Source organism: Oncorhynchus clarkii, chromosome 30 (assembly GCF_045791955.1).
Source record: "Oncorhynchus clarkii lewisi isolate Uvic-CL-2024 chromosome 30, UVic_Ocla_1.0, whole genome shotgun sequence".
Taxonomy (NCBI): domain Eukaryota; kingdom Metazoa; phylum Chordata; class Actinopteri; order Salmoniformes; family Salmonidae; genus Oncorhynchus; species Oncorhynchus clarkii.
In genome coordinates this window covers 19,856,558-19,877,500 of record NC_092176.1, presented here as the reverse complement: position 1 = coordinate 19,877,500, position 20,943 = coordinate 19,856,558, and the positions used below count along the sequence as shown (strand labels likewise).

Here is a 20,943-nt window from a genome sequence, read left to right as displayed (position 1 = left end):
ATAGCTAAATACTTGTTTCATGTGTGTACATCAGGGATAATCAACTAAATCCCGTTTTTTCTTTTTCTTGAGCAAATGGTCAGGACATGATTACAAATAATATGAAGTCTGCAACAGATATTTGACTAAAACAATTTCAAACCTTGTTTACGTTTGAATACGATCACGTGTCTCTATTTCCAAAATGAAAATCACTTGGTGCTAATTTCCTTGTGTTTTTACAGTCAGGTCCAGCAAGGAACATTCCGTATAAGTGCACTCGGAAAGTATTCAGACCCCTTGATCTTTTCTAAATTTTGCTACGTTCCAGTCTTTTCCTAAAATTGATTAAATACGAAATGTAGAATAAGGCTTTAACATAACATTTTAGAATAAGGCGTTATTGTAACAAAATATGGAAATGGTCAAGGGGTCTGAGTACTTCGCAAATGCACTGTATAAAATTGTTTTGTTTAGAAAACTTCTGGGGCCAAATAAAACTACCTGTGAGGCAAACTCAGCCTGCCCGTTGGGGAACCTTGGTGTACATATGGCAACATGCTGCCTACACTCTGCAATGTAGCTGTGTAACAGGTTTAAACATATTTTTACATTATATAATCAATACCAACTGAAATGTATGTACAATAAAATAACATAAGGGTCCCAAAAGACAATAGTCAACATTTGACTTTCTGTAGCCAGGCCATAATTTAAAATGGCATTTTTTGTTGTGCAAAGGCTAACGAGGAAACAACTATTTAGGCTACTTACATTTTGCAAATAAAAGGTTATACTTAGTTTAATAATCTATACATAGTGTTGCCAGCACTGCTGGACTCCAGTGAGGTATTCAAAGAGCCATCTATAACCAAACAGCCTACATATGCACTGAAAAATGCTTTACAGGTTAACGAAAACTGGGCACTTGTTATACCAGATAGAAATATACATACTATTTAAACAAATCAACACGTTTTTCATTATTCTGGTAATTCAAGGTACACAACTAATCTGGTAGCAGGACTATGCTACAAGTGAGTTTCCATAAGAGGAGAAAAGGAAATAGATATGCGACTGACTGAATGGCACTAAATATGTAGGTATTGTCTTTAGTTAAATTAACTAAATGTTTTACTGTCAAAGTAATAAACAGAACAGCAGCAGAACCAACAGATCTTAAGAGGATTCAAACAGTGTGTTGACCTGCATGAACAAAAACTAAATATATGTACATATACTTAAGAACAAAAATAGCGGATGTGTGGCAAAATGAGATTTAGCTGCAGTTGAGGTCGACACTGCCCCATCCAGCTGATCCTGGTTTAGTTGAAGTTTTAAAGTCTTTTTTGGGGTAGAGGTGGGTGCTGGGCATCACTTGGACCAATTCAGAAGAATAAAGAAATTAAGACACAGGAGGGCTGAGGACATGGCAACAGATCAAGGAATTGGTGATGGTAAAAGATAAGTTAGCTGGTTTTGAGGAAATCTGAGGGAGTTTCCAACTTCCCCTTCTTATTGGGAGGAGTGCCATCTTCAGATTCCTGCAAAAATAAAAAATATATTTCAGGACACATTTAAGCCTCTCATGAAAATACTAATGTCAAAATGAGTTTCATTATACTGCATCAATCAAATTTCTAATTGACTAAAACATACAGTTAACTGCCAAAATAAAGGAAACATCAACTTAAAGTGTCTTATGGTGTTGGGCCACCACGGCCTGCCAGAACAGCTTCAATGCGCCTTAAAGTTCCAGACACTTGTAGAATCTACGCTATTGTAGGCATGTGACACCATTCCTCCACGAGAAATTCCATCTGGTGTTTGTTGATTGTGGTGGAAAATGCAGTCTCAGGCACCGCTCCAGAATCTCTCAAGTGTTCAATCGGGTTGAATTCTGGTAACTGAGACAGACACACCCTTTAAACCCCCTATGCTCATTTGAGACCCCTCAAAGTCACAGATCTCTTCTAGGCATGGTAATCAAAATAATAGGCAACTGGTCATGTTTATACCCTAAGCATGATGGGATGTAAATTGCTTACTTACCTCAGTAACCAAACCACACCTGTGTGGAAGCACTTGCTTTCAATATATTTTGTATCCCTCATTTACTCAAGTGTTTCCTTTATTTTGGCAGTGACAGTGCATTCAGAAAGTTCAGACCCCGTGACTTATTTCCACATTGTTACGTTACAGCCTTATTCTAAAATGGATCAAATCGTTTTTTTGCCCCCCCATCAATCTACACACAATACCCCATAATGACAAAGCAAAAACTGGTTTAGACATTTTTGCAAATTTATTAAAAAATAAAATAAAAACTGAAGTACCCTTTACTCGGTACTTTGTTGAAGCACCTTTGGCAGCGATTACAGCCTTGAGTCTTCTTCGGGTATGATGCCACAAGCTTGGTACACCTGTATTTGGGGAGTTTCTCCCATTCTTTTCTGCAGATCCTCTTAAGCTCTGTCAGGTTGGATGGGGAGTGTTGCTGCACAGCTATTTTCAGGTCTCTCCAGAGATGTTAGATTGGGTTTAAGTCCGGGCTCTGGCTGGGCCACTCAAGGACATTCAGTGACTTGTCCCCAAGCCACTCCTGCCTTGTCTTGGCAGTGTGCTTAGGGTCGTTGTCCTGTTGGACGGTGAACCTTCTCCCCCAGTCGGAGGTCCTGAGCACTTTGGAGCAGGTTATCATCAAGGATCTCTCTGTACTTTGCTCTGTTCATCTTTCCCTTGATCCTGACTAGTCTCCCAGTCCCTGCCACTGAAAAAAAAACACAGCATGATGCTGCCACCACCATGCTTCACTGTAGAGATAGTGGCATTCAGGCCAAGGAGTTCAATCTTGGTTTCATCGGACCAGAGAAACTTGTTTCTCATGGTTCGAGAGTCCTTTAGGTGCCTTTTGGCAAACTCAAAGCGGGCATTTACATGCCTTTTATTGAGAAGTGGCTTCTGTCTGGCCATTCTACCTTAAAGGCCTAATTGGTGGAGTGCTGCTGAGAAGGTTGTTCTTCTGAAAGTTTCTCCCATCTCCACAGAGGAACTCTGGAGCTCTGTCAGAGTGACCATCGGGTTCTTGGTCACCTCTCTGACCAAGGCCCTTCTTCCTCGATTGCTCAGTTTTTGGCCGGGTGGCCAGCTCTAGGAAGAGTCTTGGTGCTTCCAAACTTCTTCCAGGCCACTGTGTTCTTGGGGACCTTCAATGCTGCAGACATTTTTTGGTACCATTCCCCAGATCTGTGCCTCGACACAATCCTGTCTCGGAGCTCTACGTACAATTCCTTCAACCTCATGGCTTGGTTTTTGCTCTGACATGCACTTTCAACTGTGGGACCTTATATGGACAGGTGTGCACCTTTCCAAATCATGTGCAGTCAATTGAACTTACCACAGGTGGACTCCAAACAAGTTGTATAAACATCAAGGATGACCAATGGAAACAGGATGCACCTGAGCTCAATTTAGAGTTTCATAGCAATGGGTCTGAATATGTAAATAAGTTGTTTCATTTTCAATACATTTGCAAAAAATGTCAATCTGTTTTTGTTTTGTCATTATGGGGTACTATGTGTTGATTGAGGACATTTAAAAATATATAGAATAAGTCTGTAACGTAACAAAATGTGGAAAAAGTCAAGGGGGCTGAATACTTTCCAAATGCACTATACCTGTACAAAGATATTCTAGTCTTGGATGGTGGTGGAGGGGAGCACCTGAGAATCTTGAGGAGTGTCCGAGGATGGTTCATTCCTTCCCGTGGACCTTCGGTCTCTCTTAGGTGTGCTTGTGTTTGAAAATGCTGAGGGGTGAACATTTCCTGCAATACCAGAGCGTCTGTCTCAGTGCATAACCATGGGAGACCATATGCTTTAAGCAAATAGAATAAGAAAACAATTCAAGTGTTTGTATACTATCCCTACTACTTCTGTAACAGTTCTGAGCAAAAGATAACATACAATTCTAACAAGGGCCAACTGCAAGTGAATTTGCTGTGTTATTCACTTTCAACAAAAGTTTCAACAAGTCGGCAATCAGTGGCCTTGCTTGCTGTGTATTATCGCAGGACTTGGTAGACAAGGCCTGTTTGAAATGTCCCAGGAAGATTTATTAACCTGTATTTTCTCCAAAATGAGATGACCAATTCTGGGTGATGACAGAAATACCCTATTGTAGCTGACTTCAAAGTCTACACTACAGCACCATCTTGTGGCAAGAAAGACAATGCGGAGTCACATCCATGTGCAGAACAAAGGGTTGATATTGGATTATGTTAAATACTCTTTTCAAGGGTGTTTAGCTTATGTGGTAAAAACTGCATCAATGACAAGTGGAGTTTTGAACTCTGTCCTCAAACGGCTTTAACATGGCAGACCGTTTTAACAGCTCATTACTACAGAAACTACAGTAAGCCTTAGTGAAATCCTTTGTTCAAGCCCACAATCTTCTCGCCAGTCTAGTACATAACAGCTAAACTGTTCTCCAAATACACGACATGACCAAAAGTATACGGACACCTGGTTGTTGTACATCTCATTTCAAAATCATGGACATTACTATGGAGTTGGTTCCCCTTTGCTGCTATAACAGCCCCCACTCTTCTGGGAAGGCTTTCCACTAGATGTTGGAACATTTCTGCAGACTTGCTTCCATTCAGCCGATAGAACGTTAGTGCAGTCAGTGTTCCAATTCATCACAAAGGTGTTTGATGGTGTTGAGGTCAGGGCTCTGTGCAGGCCAGTCAAGTTCTTCCACACTGATCTTGACAAAACATTTCTGTATTGACCTCGCTGTGTTCATGGGGGCATTGTCATGCTGAAACAGGAAAGAGCCTTCCCCCAACTCTAACTGTTGCCACAAAGTAGGAAGCACAGAATCGTATAGAATGTCATTGTATAGTGTAGCGTTAAGATTTCCCTTCTCTGGAACTAAAGGGCCTACCTTGAGCCAAACAGCCCCAGACCATTATACCTCCTCCACCAAACGTTACAGTTGGCACTATGCATTGTGGAAGGTAGCGTTATCCTGGCATCCATCAAACCCAGATTCCGCCATTGGACTGCCAGACGGTGAAGCATGATTTATCACTCCAGACGATGCGTTTCCACTGCGTCAGAGTCCAATGGCGGCGAGCTTTACACCACTCCAGCCGATGCTTGGCATTGCGCATGGTGATCTTAGGCTTGTGTGTGGCTGCTCGGCCATGGGAACCCATTTCATTAAGGTCCCGACGAACAGTTATTGTGCTGACGGTGCTTCCAGAGGCAGTTTGGAACTCAGTAGTGAGTGTTGCAACCGAGGACAGACTATTTTTAAGTGCTTCAGTATTCTGCAGTCACGTACTGTGAGCTTGATTGGCCTACCACATCGCGGCTGAGCCGTTGTTGCTCCTAAACGTTTCCACTTCACAATAATAGCACTTAGTTGACCAGGGCAGCTCTATCAGGGCAGAAATTTGACAAACTGACTTGTTAGAAAGGTGGCTATCCTATGACGGTGCTATGTTGAAAGTCACCGAGCTCTTCAGTAAGGCCATTCTACTGCCAATATTAATCTATGGAGATTGCATGGCTGTGTGCTCAATTTTATACACCTGTCAGAAACCGATGTGGCTGAAATAGCCAAATCCACTAATTTGAAGGGGTGTCCACATACTTTTGTATATATAGTGTATTTGACAAACTCTTATTGCTCAGAGTACATGCTCAGACTTGAACAAATCTCTCCGCAGATGCCCTCTTTATTTTTTAAATTTATTTTAACAATACTTCCATGTTTAGCATTTAATTATATATTCTATAAACCCCATCATTGATTATGGTTTGTCAATATGAATCTTTAGATGAAATATTTAAACAAAATCTTGCTCAATGTTTTCAAAGCCATTCTCTGTATGATGATGATGATGGGTTAATTCTTAGAAATGTTGCTAATGCTGCCAATGACATTGGTGAAGACTGAAGAACATTTTGTTCACCTAATGTTCTTTATGAACCTCATCACTACAAGCCATAACATGTACCCCTTTGACCTTGAGACAGCAGTGCAATTCCGGGCTTATGAGGGCTGGGTGAAAGCAGTCTGCCTGTCAAGTTAAACCATATTTTTCGACAAGTTTGCACTACTCTTAGAAAATTCCTTGAGGTAAGAACAAGAGCAGGGCTAACGAGGACAAGTTGCAGTATGTACAGTGCCTTGCAAAAGTATTCGGCCCCCTTGAACTTTGCGACCTTTTGCCTCATTTCAGGCTTCAAACATAAAGATATAAAACTGTATTTTTTTTGTGAAGAATCAACAACAAGTGGGACACAATCATGAAGTGGAACGACATTTATTGGATATTTCAAACTTTTTTAACAAATCAAAAACTGAAAAATTGGGCGTGCAAAATGATTCAGCCCCCTTAAGTTAATACTTTGTAGCGCCACCTTTTGCTGCGATTACAGCTGTAAGTCGCTTGGGGTATGTCTCTATCAGTTTTGCACATCGAGAGACTGAAATTTTTTCCCATTCCTCCTTGCAAAACAGCTTGAGCTCAGTGAGGTTGGATGGAGAGCATTTGTGAACAGCAGTTTTCAGTTCTTTCCACAGATTCTCGATTGGATTCACGTCTGGACTTTGACTTGGCCATTCTAACACCTGGATATGTTTATTTTTGAACCATTCCATTGTAGATTTTGCTTCATGTTTTGGATCATTGTCTTGTTGGAAGACAAATCTCCGTCCCAGTCTCAGGTCTTTTGCAGACTCCGTCAGGTTTTCTTCCAGAATGGTCCTGTATTTGGCTCCATCCATCTTCCCATCAATTTTAACCATCTTCCCTGTCCCTGCTGAAGAAAAGCAGACACAAACCATGATGCTGCCACCACCATGTTTGACAGTGGGGATGGTGTGTTCATGGTGATGAGCTGTGTTGCTTTTACGCCAAACATAACGTTTTGCATTGTTGCCAAAAAGTTCAATTTTGGTTTCATCTGACCAGAGCACCTTCTTCCACATGTTTGGTGTGTCTCCCAGGTGGCTTGTGGCAAACTTTAAACAACACTTTTTATGGATATCTTTAAGAAATGGCTTTCTTCTTGCCACTCTTCCATAAAGGCCAGATTTGTGCAATATACGACTGATTGTTGTCCTATGGACAGAGTCTCCCACCTCAGCTGTAGATCTCTGCAGTTCATCCAGAGTGATCATGGGCCTATTGGCTGCATCTTTGATCAGTCTTCTCCTTGTATGAGCTGAAAAATTAGAGGGACGGCCAGGTCTTGGTAGATTTGCAGTGGTCTGATACTCCTTCCATTTCAATATTATCGCTTGCACAGTGCTCCTTGGGATGTTTAAAGCTTGGGAAATCTTTTTGTATCCAAATCCGGCTTTAAACTTCTTCACAACAGTATCTCGGACCTGCCTGGTGTGTTCCTTGTTCTTCATGATGCTCTCTGCGCTTTTGACGGACCTCTGAGACTATCACAGTGCAGGTGCATTTATACGGAGACTTGATTACACACAGGTGGATTGTATTTATCATCATTAGTCATTTAGGTCAACATTGGATCATTCAGAGATCCTCAGGGGCTGAATAATTTTGCACGCCCAATTTTTCAGTTTTTGATTTGTTAAAAAAGTTTGAAATATCCAATAAATGTCGTTCCACTTCATGATTGTGTCCCACTTGTTGTTGATTCTTCACAAAAAAATACAGTTTTATATATTTATGTTTGAAGCCTGAAATGTGGCAAAAGGTCGCAAAGTTCAAGGGGGCCGAATACTTTCGTAAGGCACTGTATATGGTATGGTTTAGTTTAAACTAAGGCAGCGCTCTCCCTTTCTGTGGCTAGGTAGCATATATACTGACCACTCTTGCTGTCTGTGCTCTTCAGCTGCTCTTTGCCAGGGGACTGACTCTGGTCACTCTTGGCCTCAATGCTGTCACTCTGGGAAGTTGCCATGGCCTCTTGGGCAGGGCTGGCACTGTTGCTGTTCTCCTGCTTCATGGGAGAGCAGTCAGCAATGGAGCTCTGGTTACTGTTATCATCTGAGAGATACAGAAAGTGACAGATGAATTTACAATTATTAATGAACCAAAGAACATAATTTTTTAAGTATTTAGCCCTTTTTTAGCTTACCATGCATATCCATCATTCCGGGAGAGGAGCTGTTTTCTGGTGTTGTGATCTCCGACCCATACTTGTCGTTGTTGGCTTTCTTCTTGTTTTTGCTCTTCTGCAAGATAGCACATACAATGCTGAAGTGGCGCTATTTATTACAGATTTATTAAGAATTACATAATGATGTACTTTATCTAAACAAATAGATCATTGTGGACCAGTTTATGTAATTAGGAATTGGAAAAGACATGAGGAAAGGAAGCACATGTTGTTGATCATGCTACAAGGATCTGCAAATACTATTAAGCAAATGTGGTGCCCCCAAACCCCCGTGGATGACTTACATCATTTGACTTGGGTTCGGTCACAGGCACCCACTTGTAGATTCGCAAGGATGTGTCGCCGACAGTTACCCATTTCTTCTCCCTGCATTAGTTACACAAGGAATTAATAACACTTGTTTGCAATTGATGTATTCAATTTGAAATGTCAACTAAACCCAATATTTTAGTTAACTATCAATTTAAATTTAAATTCCCAATAGAAAATGTCATGATACATTTACTTTGGCAAGTTCATTTGAGGTTTAGGAATTTGTTGTTACTTCTTTCTAGACCCAATGACTGCCTATAATAGCCTCAAATCAATTATTTCGGCTAAATTTAGTGGTGATTATACATTTAGGCTACTTGCAAGCAAATCCACATGACAGTAAACTCTATAAATTTCAACTTAATTGAACTATAGGGGCCTATTATTAGTCATCCGAAATAAAATTGTAAAGCAATTCGGGCTTTGCACAGTTCGTGTACCCACCACCACCGCACGCGCTCCCTCTATTTGGAGGACACAAAAGAACGAACCTCTCCAAGCGCTAAATTTAAAACCCCGCGAACATAAACTATTCTCACTATACCGCTGTCGTCGAACTACGGCTCTGAAATTAATATTGATACCATTCGAGCGGTGAGAAAGCAGCAATCTACCAGGCTTCTAGGTCATTACAGAATGCTCGAACAGCAAAGGCTTCATCTAACTGCAACGAAATGGCTTCTAGGTTCAACCCACATTTTTGTATGATTAGATGTAATATTCCTACATTATAAGTGTTTTAAGCGGCGACCTCCTCCCAGATCAAGGCGAGAGGGTGCAGTACACCTGAGCCGAGGTAGCATCCGACCAAATTTGATTTAGTGTGTATTTCGTTCTTTCTTCTCCTGGTCTCTCCTCCCCCCACTAGCATTGCTGCTCTCTTAGATAACGCGTTCCCTCTTACCAATTTCGTACTTTCTCAACAGCAGCCATAACCCGCTTGATGTCATCTTTCGCCCTACTCCGTGTCTCGGCGCGGACCGACCTGCCCGACATAGCTGCTATTGGTAAAATATTTTGTTAAACTCGCCGGCAGTTTAGACACAACGCAAACACACTGAAGAGAGCTCTAGGAGGAAGTAACGCGCCTGCGCCGTGAACAGCGCAAAGCGCTTCTACCGTTCTTTTATTGCTCAATGGCTTGCACGCACACTTTTTGGGTGTTTTTGTTGACAGTCAGGAGAGAAGTTGCGCTATTTCAGACGAGTTTTTTGGCATTTATTTTGAAAGTCTCCCAGAAAGTTAGTTAATGCATAGGCTATTGATGAATTAATTCGACTTTTTTTACTTGACACAATAAGGTAAACAATTATAGTGGATGAATAAATTAAATACATTTGCAATTAAATGTTTATACATTTTTAATATATCATAACATCTGATGTTTTCAATTGATCTTTATTAGCAATTTATATCCAATAAAAGGTCATATCAAACTACACCCATAAGGAAACGGCTGTCAATCATGTTTATGGGTGCTTCATGAACTACAATCTTCCCATGAGTCTTTTATAGAATGAGCCCCACACTCTCACATGCAGTACATGTAATTCCTATACAACTTCTGATCCTGAGGGGGACAACATTCCCTCTTGGGAGGAGTGAAGAATCTCTTTAATATAAATGGGGAATCCCAGGATATCACTTGCAAATGTTTCCATGGAAATCACCTCTGGGATCTCACTCTCCAACACATCTTCTGCATCTGTCCAACACACACACACAGTTTTAATGGTAGACTATCAAAACCGTGTAATTTCAGTCTCATTTTGAGATTTTTAGATACTACTTTAAACTGAACATGGTGATACATACCATCACATTCAAAAGCTCCCAGATCAGGTCCCCCCCCTTCTGGATTTAGTCCTACCAGTGTAGTGAAACATTCTGCCAGCTCATTTTCAGTCATGTGTTCCCCTGAGGCAAAAACAGGGTTGACGTGTTATTAGAATGAAATCCCATCACTGACACAGAACAAAGGAACATAAGTACATAACGCTTGCAAATTGTAAATACTGACAGTACCCTGCATAGAATTATAGACACAGCAACCAGAAATGTGTGGGGACTAAGAAGATGCAGATTTACTGGCAACTACACTAGCACACCTCTGTCCTGGAGGAGTTCCAGCAGCTCGATCTTGTTCACCACAGGCTCTCCCATCACATAGGAGTCACCCAGGACCTGGAAGGTGTGAAGCAGTTCCTTCCTAGAGATGCCAAACGCTGGCCGGTGGTTGACGTAGAGCTTAATGAATTCCTCCAGGTCTATGTTGGTCACATATCTTCCAGACTCAGCATACCTGCTGAACTTGACTTCGTTCTGCATGTCCTCCAGCTGGATAGAGTCATGATCAACAAACATTACTCCTTTTATACTGAACTTAACTCATTGTTAGAACTGAAGATGTTATTATCACTGAAAAACAGGTAAGAAAACAGAAAATGATCAAAGACATAGATTGATCAATTGTTTCCAAATTAGCCTAGTCATCACATTAGTCCTCATTGAGGACTTTGTACCTCTTGCTCAGTGGGGAAGAAGCCCAGAGCCCTCATGACAAAGGGGACCTCTGCTAGGGGGATTCGGGTGGACACCTGTCGCATCTCCATGGAGTCAATACCTTGGTTACGCAGCTGACAGTAATAGAAAAAGTCCTCCATTTCCTAAAGAGAAAAATTTAAGTGTCAGAACAAACAAGTATTGTACAGCCATAACAACTGATGTACCCACTATACAGTTATGAATATTGATGGTTACATGATAAATATATTACTTTAACCTACTCTAAAGAGTTCCCCGTCTCGCCCTCCATCCAGGAGGCTGTAGAAGGGGATCAGCTCTTTTCCACCCAGGGATGCAGCAGCCTCTAATGCACTAAACACACAACAAGAAATAACGATTCAGTTCAACAGGACAACTCAAGGGTCTATTCAGTGAAGGGTCTACTCACTTTAAACTAATCTCCCATGAGAGGACTGTGCAGTCAGACCCCCCAGCAGTGAAGACATATCGACTGTCATAGGAGCAGGCCATAGCAGACACCCCTGTTGGGTGGCAGATCAGAGCAGAGGACTTGTGGGGGTTCCCATCAATGGGCAGAATCTGGACACCTACCTTGAAAAATAACAATGACAAGTTACACTGAAACCAGTATCTCTTCATTAGGCAACAAATACACACAAGTCTGGCCCTTAAATTAAGACATATTTGATCTGACTTAGGAGAAAGTGGTTTGATATGATTGGGAGTGAATCAACACTTACCTTGTCTTTTGTGATGTATGCCATGTAATGAGCACTAGGGTCATGGTCCTTAGAAAATGGAAGCATGGCCATCTTTTCAACTGGAGACCCGTATGTGGGACCAAGGAGTGTCTTTCTGCAAGAGAAACCAGAAGTATTCATTTGTGGCCTTTATACTACACCCCAATGACACAGAGATGGCCAAAAATAAGAATACTAATCATGTTATTTGGCCGCTGACCTGCACATTTTGGTGGTGCTATTGAAAAGCTTCATTTTGTAAAGGTCCGAGGCGGTGAGCAGGAAGTCCTCTGTGGTGAGGGGTGGGTACCAGGCCATACAGGTGGGCACAGCGCTCTGCTCAATGCGCTCAGAGCTCAGGATCAGCAGCTCATCCTTGACTTTGCTGTTCTGCAGGTCATACTCTACCTGGGCAATCACCACACCAAGGCAAAGTTATCCAAAGTGAGTCAGCATGTCTAGTGGTTCAACATGTGAAGAAACATGGCATGTAAATAAACCAGAGTCCTCCTATAATAAGTGTGAGCGATTGGGACTCACAAGCCTGCGGTCCATGCCCAGGGAGAGTAGTCTGGGTTGGGTGCTGTCCAGGTACACCCCAAATAGGAGATCCCTGATGGGCTTATAGTGGGAGTGGTGTCTCCCCAGGTATTTCCAGCGCTGCATGCTCTTACCGGTGTACAAGCAGAACACCATCACCGCTCTTCCAGCATCCTGACAGTAGCAACAAAACAGGAGGGGAAAATGCAACTTCAGTTTGATTATAAGGCTTCAAGGTAGTGGGCTCAAACCTGTTACTTTCCCTATCCCAATGCCAGAACCACATAGTGTGTCTGCTCACCGCTGTGGCCAGGTAGAGGGAGTCTGAAGAGAAAGTAATGTGAGTGATGCAGTCTTGGCTGAAGTTGAAGCGCTCCTCTGCCTCACTCAGCAATGTGCAAGCATCCAGTACATGGACAGATCCACTGGCAAAGCCAACCGCCAAATAAAATCCTATTCACACAGTGGTGGAAAAAGATACCTTAATAGAAAATGACTCATGTAAAAGTGAAAGTCACCCAGTAAAACACTACTTGAGTAAAAGTCTAAAAGTATTTGGTTTAAAATATACTTAAGTATCAAAAGTAAATGTAAAAGTATAAATCATTTCACATTCCTTGTATTAAGCAAACAGACTGAACGTGTTTTCTTGTTTGATTATTTTACGGATAGCCAGGGGCACACTCCAACACTCAGAAATAATTTACAAATTAAGCATTTGTGTTTAGTGAATCCGTCATATAAGAGGCAGTAGGGATGACCAGGGATGTTCTCTTGATAATTGTGTGAATTGGAAAAATGTTCTGTTGTGCCCTCGAAATGTAACTAGTACTTTTTTGGGTGTCAGAGAAAATGTATGGAGTAAAAAGTACATTATTTTCTTTAGGAATGCAGTGGAGTAAAAGTCAAAATAGTAAAGTGCAGATACCCCCCAAAAATACTTAAGTAGTACTTTAAAGTATTTTTACGCCACTGTTCACACACACAAGATAGCCTGGTCAAAGCTGAGCCAACTCACACACAGACAGATAATATGTTCTAAGGGGAGTTATCCATACACCACCAATTTAATTTGAGAAAAAGTGAGATCTTTCTACGTATGAATATAGTTTTACTGTATAGGAAATTAAACAGACAAAAAAAGCCTCTGCTGGGTCACCTTGGGGGTCATAGGTGATGCACTGAATATGCCTTTCCTTCTCAAAGACCCTGCTGCAGATGGACACCTTGCGCTCATAGTCCCACACCTTCAGGATGCCGCTGTGGCTACCCATGGCAACAACTGGTTGCTGGGGGTGACAGGCCACAGCATGCAGTGCCTCGCAATGCTCACGCAGCAACGTCTGCAGCACACCACACTGTGCATTCACATGTACCACCGTCGAGTTGACTGTAGACAGGACAAAGTTCCTACAGATGAGAGGGGGGTTTAGAGGGGGAAGGAGAACAAAGCAAATACGTTACACATACACTGGGGCACAAACTGGCATCACACTGATTCTCACCGGATAACAAACATCTTGGCTTCCAGAGTGCAGTCCTCCAGAAAACCCTGGCTTCTGTTGGGTGGAACTTCCTTGGAAAAGGAGATTGATGTGATTGGGTCCAGGTTGAATTCACTGTACCAGCTGATGAGCTTGAAGTTCTCATCATAGAATTTCACATGGCCCAGAGTGTCACCAGTCACAATGAAGCTACGGAATCAAAGACCATGGGGATATGCAAGGAGAGCAACAGTTAGAGAACAACAGCTACACATACCAGGCTGCAATACAAATAACAATACTTCAATAGTGGTAAGGGAGTTGAACTCCGAGCAGAAAGATAAAGCTCCTGTTTCAGCATTGTTTGAAACCTTGAATGTTGCATGTTCACCTGTCAGTCAGAGTGAGCACGGTAATGCCGTCCTTCTGGAGGGGGATGAGCTTGATGGCTCTCCTAACAAGGGGTCTTGAGGTAGAGGAGGCCCTAACCATGTCCCACAGCACCAAGTTGCCTACGGAGGTGGCCGAGAGGGCCTGAAGCCCCCTCCAGTGGAACACAGACTGGCTCAGCATGCCCACAACCTTGTTGAAAGTCTTTGAAAAGATGGTAAAACCACCAGAGTGAAAGGTGAGATTATTACACGATTATTACAATGACATGATTACAGGTTCTATAAACAACTAAACAGGTCCTTACCTTGTCCAAGAGCTCTGGGGCAATATAATCAAGGTGCTGTTTGTCCTGAAATATATAACTGACAATCATATACTGTAACGCTAGCTAATAACTGTAGCAGTGTTAAACCCAGAGCAAAATAAAACTGTGGTACTTGCCCTGGTGTAAAATAAGACTTGGCTCTCACTGTTGCTGAGCAGCTGAGTAATGTCGTTGGGATTAAAAATGATATGATTCTGAAAATAAATTTAAATCAGAACATGTTGTAAAGTCATACATTATTGCAGATATTATCATATGAATGTATTCAATTATATACACTATCTTAAATATAGTGAGACCATAAAAGCTTACCTGAAAACCATACTCCGGGTTGAGGTCAGTTACACACAATGGATCCTCTGTCTCATTTGTCCAGTCCCATATACAAACTCGCTGTGAACAGATCAGAAAGTCCTGTCCACTGTTTGTGTGTTTAAGTTCAATTAACAACATACACCTAAACTAGAGGTCGACCGATTATGATTTTTCAATGCTGATACCGATTATTGGTGGACCAAAAAAAGCTGATACCGATTAAATCGGACAAGTTTTATATATATATTTGTAATAATTACAATTACAACAATACTGAATGAACACTTTTATTTTAACTTAATATAATACATAAATAAAATCAATTTAGTTTCAAATAAATTATGAAAAATGTTCAATTTGGTTGAAATAATGCAAAAACACAGTGTTGGAGAAGAAAGTAAAAGTGAAATATGTGCCATGTAAAAAAGCTAACGTTTAAGTTCTTTGCTCAGAACATGAGAACGTATGAAAGCTGGTGGTTCCTTTTAACATGAATCTTCAATATTCCCAGTTAAGAAGGTTTAGGTTGTAGTTATTATAATAATTATAGGACTATTTCTCTATATACCATTTGTATTTCATATACCTTTGACTATTGGATGTTCTTATAGGCACTATAGTATTGCCAGCCTAATCTCGGGAGTTGATAGGCTTGAAGTCATAAACAGCGCTGTGCTTCAAGTATTGCGATGAGCTGCTGGAAAACGCAGGAAAGGGCTGTTTGAATGAATGCTTACGAGCCTGCTGCTGCCCACCACCGCTCAGTCAGACTGCTCTATCAAATATCAAATCATTGACTTAATTATAATATAATAAACACACAGAAATACGAGCATTAGGTCATTAATATAGTCAAATCCATAAACTATAATTTCGAAAAACAAAACATTAATTTGTTAAATATGGAACCGTTACCTATTTTATCAAACGGGTGGCAACCCTAAGTCTAAATATTGCTGTTACATTGCACAACCTTCAATGTTAAGTCATAATTATGTAAAATTCTGGCAAATTAATTAGGTCTTTGTTAGGAAGAAATGGTCTTCACACAGTTCGCAATGAGCCAGGTGACACAAACTGCTGCATATACCCTGACTCTGCTTGCACTGAACGCAAGAGAAGTGACACAATTTCCCCAGTTAATATTGCCTGCTAACATAAATTAATTTTAATTCGCAACGAGCCAGGCGGCACAAGCTGCTGCATATACCCTGACTCTGCTTGCACTGAACGCAAGAGAAGTGACACCATTTCCCTAGTTAATATTGCCTGCTAACACATTTCTTTTAACTAAATATGCAGGTTTAAAAAAATATATACTTGTGTATTGATTTTAAGAAAGGCATTGATGTTTATGGTTAGGTACATTGGTGCAACGATTGTGCTTTTTTTCGCAAATGCGCTTTTGTTAAATCATCACCCGTTTGGCAAAGTAGGCTGTGATTCGATGATAAATTACAGTGCCTTGCGAAAGTATTCGGCCCCCTTGAACTTTGCGACCTTTTGCCACATTTCAGGCTTCAAACATAAAGATATAAACCTTATTTTTTTGTGAAGAATCAACAACAAGTGGGACACAATCATGAAGTGGAACGACATTTATTGGATATTTCAAACTTTTTTAACAAATCAAAAACTGAAAAATTGGGCGTGCAAAATTATTCAGCCCCTTTACTTTCAGTGCAGCAAACTCTCTCCAGAAGTTCAGTGAGGATCTCTGAATGATCCAATGTTGACCTAAATGACTAATGATGATAAATACAATCCACCTGTGTGTAATCAAGTCTCCGTATAAATGCACCTGCACTGTGATAGTCTCAGAGGTCCGTTAAAAGCGCAGAGAGCATCATGAAGAACAAGGAACACACCAGGCAGGTCCGAGATACTGTTGTGAAGAAGTTTAAAGCCGGATTTGGATACAAAAAGATTTCCCAAGCTTTAAACATCCCAAGGAGCACTGTGCAAGCGATAATATTGAAATGGAAGGAGTATCAGACCACTGCAAATCTACCAAGACCTGGCCGTCCCAATGGAATGGTTCAAAAATAAACATATCCAGGTGTTAGAATGGCCAAGTCAAAGTCCAGACCTGAATCCAATCGAGAATCTGTGGAAAGAACTGAAAACTGCTGTTCACAAATGCTCTCCATCCCAACCTCACTGAGCTCGAGCTGTTTTGCAAGGAGGAATGGGAAAAAATTTCAGTCTCTCGATGTGCAAAACTGATAGAGACATACCCCAAGCGACTTACAGCTGTAATCGCAGCAAAAGGTGGCGCTACAAAGTATTAACTTAAGGGGGCTGAATAATTTTGCACGCCCAATTTTTCAGTTTTTGATTTGTTAAAAAAGTTTGAAATATCCAATAAATGTCGTTCCACTTCATGATTGTGTCCCACTTGTTGTTGATTCTTCACAAAAAAATACAGTTTTATATCTTTATGTTTGAAGCCTGAAATGTGGCAAAAGGTCGCAAAGTTCAAGGGGGCCGAATACTTCGCAGGGCACTGTATAAAGGCACAGCATTGATGTGCTGTGATTCGTTGATAAAGGCACTGCATTGATTATATGCAATGCTGGAAAAGCTAGTTAAATTAGTAATATCATCAACCATGTGTAGTTAACTAGTGATTATGTAAAGTTTGATTGCAATGTAATCGGCCATAATCGTCATCCAAAAATGCAGATTACCGATTGTTATGAAAACTTGAAATCGGGCCCTAATTAATCGGCCATGCCGATGAATCGGTCGGCCTCTAACCTAAACATTACAAACTGGAAGACACACTCATCCAAACATTCAAAAAACCACTGGTATATTTCACAATTTATGTTTCCCCTCAACTTTAACATGGGCCTTAAAAAAAAAGAGCAGCTCGGCTGGTTCAGCTGAATTACACATTATTCGATCTAACTACACCCCCACATGCCATGTCTGGAAATATGCAGACAGATGGATTAAAAGTAAGTTTACATTGTAATACTTCTGACAGCCCAATTTCTAGCTCCGCCTACAACTTCTGGACTTTATAGCATTCCCAAAAAGCATGGATTATTGAGTCATTATTAGTTTTACACTTGAGACATGACTGCCCTTGTGCTGTAGAATTTGTGAATTTTGTCTCTTATATAATACATTCTATATATTAGTTTGTAGTGGATTATGCATACATTTTTGTTAACTGTAATTTTGTTAGTTATGCTCCAACTTTCCCTCCATCCTGTGTCAACATCATCTCTTTTTATAACTTGGTTCCAGTAGTTTTGTAACGGTTTTCTTCCTCTTCTGACGAGGAGTATGACGGATCGGACCAATGCGCAGCGTGGTAAGTGTTCATGTTATTTTATTTAAACTGAACACAAAACAAAATAACAAAGAGAATGAACGAAAACAAAACAGTCCTGTCAGGTGCAGAAACACAAAACAGAAAACAACTACCCACACCCCATAGTGGGAAAACAGGCTGCCTAAGTATGGTTCTCAATCAGAGACAACGATTGACAGCTGCCTCTGATTGGGAACCATACCAGGTCAAACACCTAGACATATAACACACAGAACAAAACATAGAATGCCCACCCCAAACTAAAATAGAGACATAGAAAAGGAACTAAGGTCAGGACGTGACAAGTTTATATTGTTTTCTAAGAGATTGTTAGTTGGATATGCAATCTGCAAAGGTCTGGTATATATTCCCTATCACATGAACATCCTTTTCTGACTCAAATAAGATTCCCTGAAGGTTGTTCTGATGTCCAAAATATTTCAAATCGACATTTCGTGATATGTAACTTTTAAGTTGTGTGTATCTAATACTATCTACATTGGTCAGTCCAAAATGTATTTTTAATTCTGTCATGGAAATACATGTATTTCCTGTTACCAAGTCATTGACAGTTTCTATGACTTTAGTTTTCCATGTAGCCCAATTCATCGATTAATTCTGAAAAGCTATCCATAAAGGTGTGTTTTAGGGTGGGATATTGTATTTTGTAGAATCCATTTTGTTTTCTTCCATACTTTTATAGTGTTGTGAAGTTATGAAGTTATGAAGTTGTTAATGTTTTTAGCTTTATCCTTTGAAAATAGACATGTAAAAAGATTCTGGGGATGAGCATGTGCATCTTCAATATGTACCCATTGTTGCTCTTTAGTACATTTAACTATATGTCACAAGTAAAAGCCTTGGGTAGTGAGTTGATACAATTCCAAGTCTGGAAGGTTAAAACCACTCTCAGATTTAGGAAAATGTAAAACCTAACTTTTTATTCTATGAAATGTATTTGCCCATATAAAGTCTGTTATGACTGAGTATACGTTGTTAAGGAATGTCTTCGGTGAGGTAATTGGTATTACTAAAAAGAAATACTAACTTTGGCAGGCATGCTATTTTAAAGAGGTTTTAGATTTAGATATGATACTTTTTCACAGAGTAGTTTGGATGTAGTGAACTACTTTTTAAAAGTAATGTTAGTTAAGTAAACTATATTTTTCTTTAGGGTAGCGTTTGTGTAGCTCAACTTCTTCCAGTGTGAAGTAATTGGTAGTTTGGTAAACTATATTTCCATTGTAGCTTCCCCAACACTGAGCTTACCTGAACATCTCCAGCTCCAACTGTTACCAGGTATTTTGAGTCCTTTGACAGTGCCAAAGCTGCAACACCGCCCTCAGGGTGACTGTCAAATAATGTCCGCACAGGAATCCTGAAACATAAGCCAAACAACCACTGTTTCAGAATAACAAATTGAAACAGATACATCAAAAATATAAATGTACTGTTAGAATATAGTTCTACCCTGAAAAGGAGTCCCAAATGATCACCAGACTTTCCTGTCCTCGGTCTGCTGTCACCAGCCAGCGCCTGTCCTCACTCACACACAAACACGAAATGGGGCTGCTGTGACCCTGTGGAAGGTGACCTTCAAGTTTATGTCATTACTATTTGCCTTGAACAGTTATTATTGGCTTTACCTTTGCCATTGAACACTGGCATTCCTAACAGCATAGACATAGCACTCACTCCCTATACCCACAGGCTTTTGCCTACTTCTGACCTTTGTGAGTACATTTAGGCAACTGCTGGGCCTTACCTGAAGGACATGTTGTGAATTTGATGTTTGGTCGTACATGACGGCTACATTGGTGCCACCATACAGGATCACCAGTTGATCCTGGTCCTGAAGGCTGAAGACAGGAAGAGCCCTGTTCATCCCAAAGGCCCACTCCAGTGTCTGTCAACAAACACATTACATTTTTCAGATATTGTGCTTTTTTTCTTAGATATATATAGTTGAATAAAAAATGGTATGATAAAAAGCTAATTTAATTTACCAGTGCATGGGTTTTTACATGAGGGGACTTGGGTAACAGTGTCATTTTAGTGGCTGTGCAGACTTGAGAGACAGTTGGACTCTGATCATCTGTCTTGGGTTCCCCATTCTGTCCACTGACACAGTCACTCATTTCACCCTCCCCTTTACTATCCTTCTCTTTTCTCTGATGCAGATCCTCTTCACCCTTGTCGAGGCCCGTTGTGGCCTGCTGCTCCTCTGGAGGGCTAGGCAAGGGGTCATTGCTCTCGGTTCCAACACCTGACATGACTCAACTCATCACAGGCCTGGTGTATTTTCAGAGAATAGACAAATGCAATTTGAAATGAATGGGTACCATGAGGGCAGTAGCTAGCAACAAAAAAAACGATTGGAGCACAATGTGCTTAGTTGTCAGTTTGTTGATGAAAAATATCTAAATGTAATACGCCCACAATCTAGCTATGTTTAATAGCTATTTTCTGTAAGTCTAATTTGAAACCTACTTAGGTTCCTACTTCTACTAACGTTAGCATGGTATGACAGTGTTCAATAATAAATTGGCTAGCTAGCTAGCGTAAACTAACTAGCAGGCTATTAGCAAGTGGACTGTTTCTTTAAAGGGGTTCAGCAAGTTGTTTCACGACGAAGAAATAAGACGAATAAACAATGTAAACTATAAATGCCCTGTTTTAGCTAAATATTTAATCGACAGTTGTAGTTGATCAGCAAAATACTCACTTCAGAAACGCATGAACCTACAGCACTGTCTTGTATGAAAGCATCTTGTTGCCTGGATACGCTTGCTGTACAGAGAATGGAGTGGCCAGAGCAAACACGTGCCAAACA

General features: G+C 40.7%; 2 protein-coding genes across 3 annotated transcripts; both read right to left on the bottom strand.

Annotated features, from left to right (window-relative positions):
• Positions 1-754: 754 nt before the first annotated feature.
• Positions 755-9,568, bottom strand: LOC139389318 (B-cell CLL/lymphoma 7 protein family member A-like). 2 transcript variants are annotated; one of them, XM_071135973.1, is made up of 6 exons: positions 9,367-9,568; positions 8,435-8,516; positions 8,109-8,205; positions 7,838-8,017; positions 3,702-3,805; positions 755-1,886 (listed from the first exon to the last, which is right to left on the bottom strand). In XM_071135973.1, exons 1-6 carry the CDS (start codon positions 9,456-9,458, stop codon positions 1,752-1,754), a joined length of 690 nt encoding a protein of 229 aa, XP_070992074.1. In that variant the 5' UTR covers positions 9,459-9,568; the 3' UTR covers positions 755-1,751. The 2 variants fall into 2 exon arrangements, with proteins under 2 accessions (XP_070992074.1, XP_070992075.1); XM_071135974.1 differs by having other exon boundaries at positions 755-1,523.
• Positions 9,569-9,663: 95 nt separating this feature from the next.
• Positions 9,664-20,874, bottom strand: LOC139389765 (cilia and flagella associated protein 251). Its single transcript, XM_071136705.1, has 21 exons — positions 20,836-20,874; positions 20,117-20,402; positions 19,876-20,016; positions 19,581-19,690; positions 19,380-19,488; positions 14,783-14,863; positions 14,587-14,664; positions 14,450-14,494; positions 14,144-14,346; positions 13,774-13,962; positions 13,428-13,678; positions 12,570-12,721; positions 12,269-12,442; positions 11,949-12,136; positions 11,729-11,843; positions 11,416-11,579; positions 11,249-11,339; positions 10,985-11,128; positions 10,571-10,799; positions 10,278-10,379; positions 9,664-10,167 (listed from the first exon to the last, which is right to left on the bottom strand). The coding sequence occupies exons 2-21, from the start codon at positions 20,381-20,383 to the stop codon at positions 10,016-10,018; spliced, it is 2,985 nt and encodes a 994-aa protein (XP_070992806.1). The 5' UTR covers positions 20,384-20,402; positions 20,836-20,874; the 3' UTR covers positions 9,664-10,015.
• Positions 20,875-20,943: the final 69 nt, after the last annotated feature.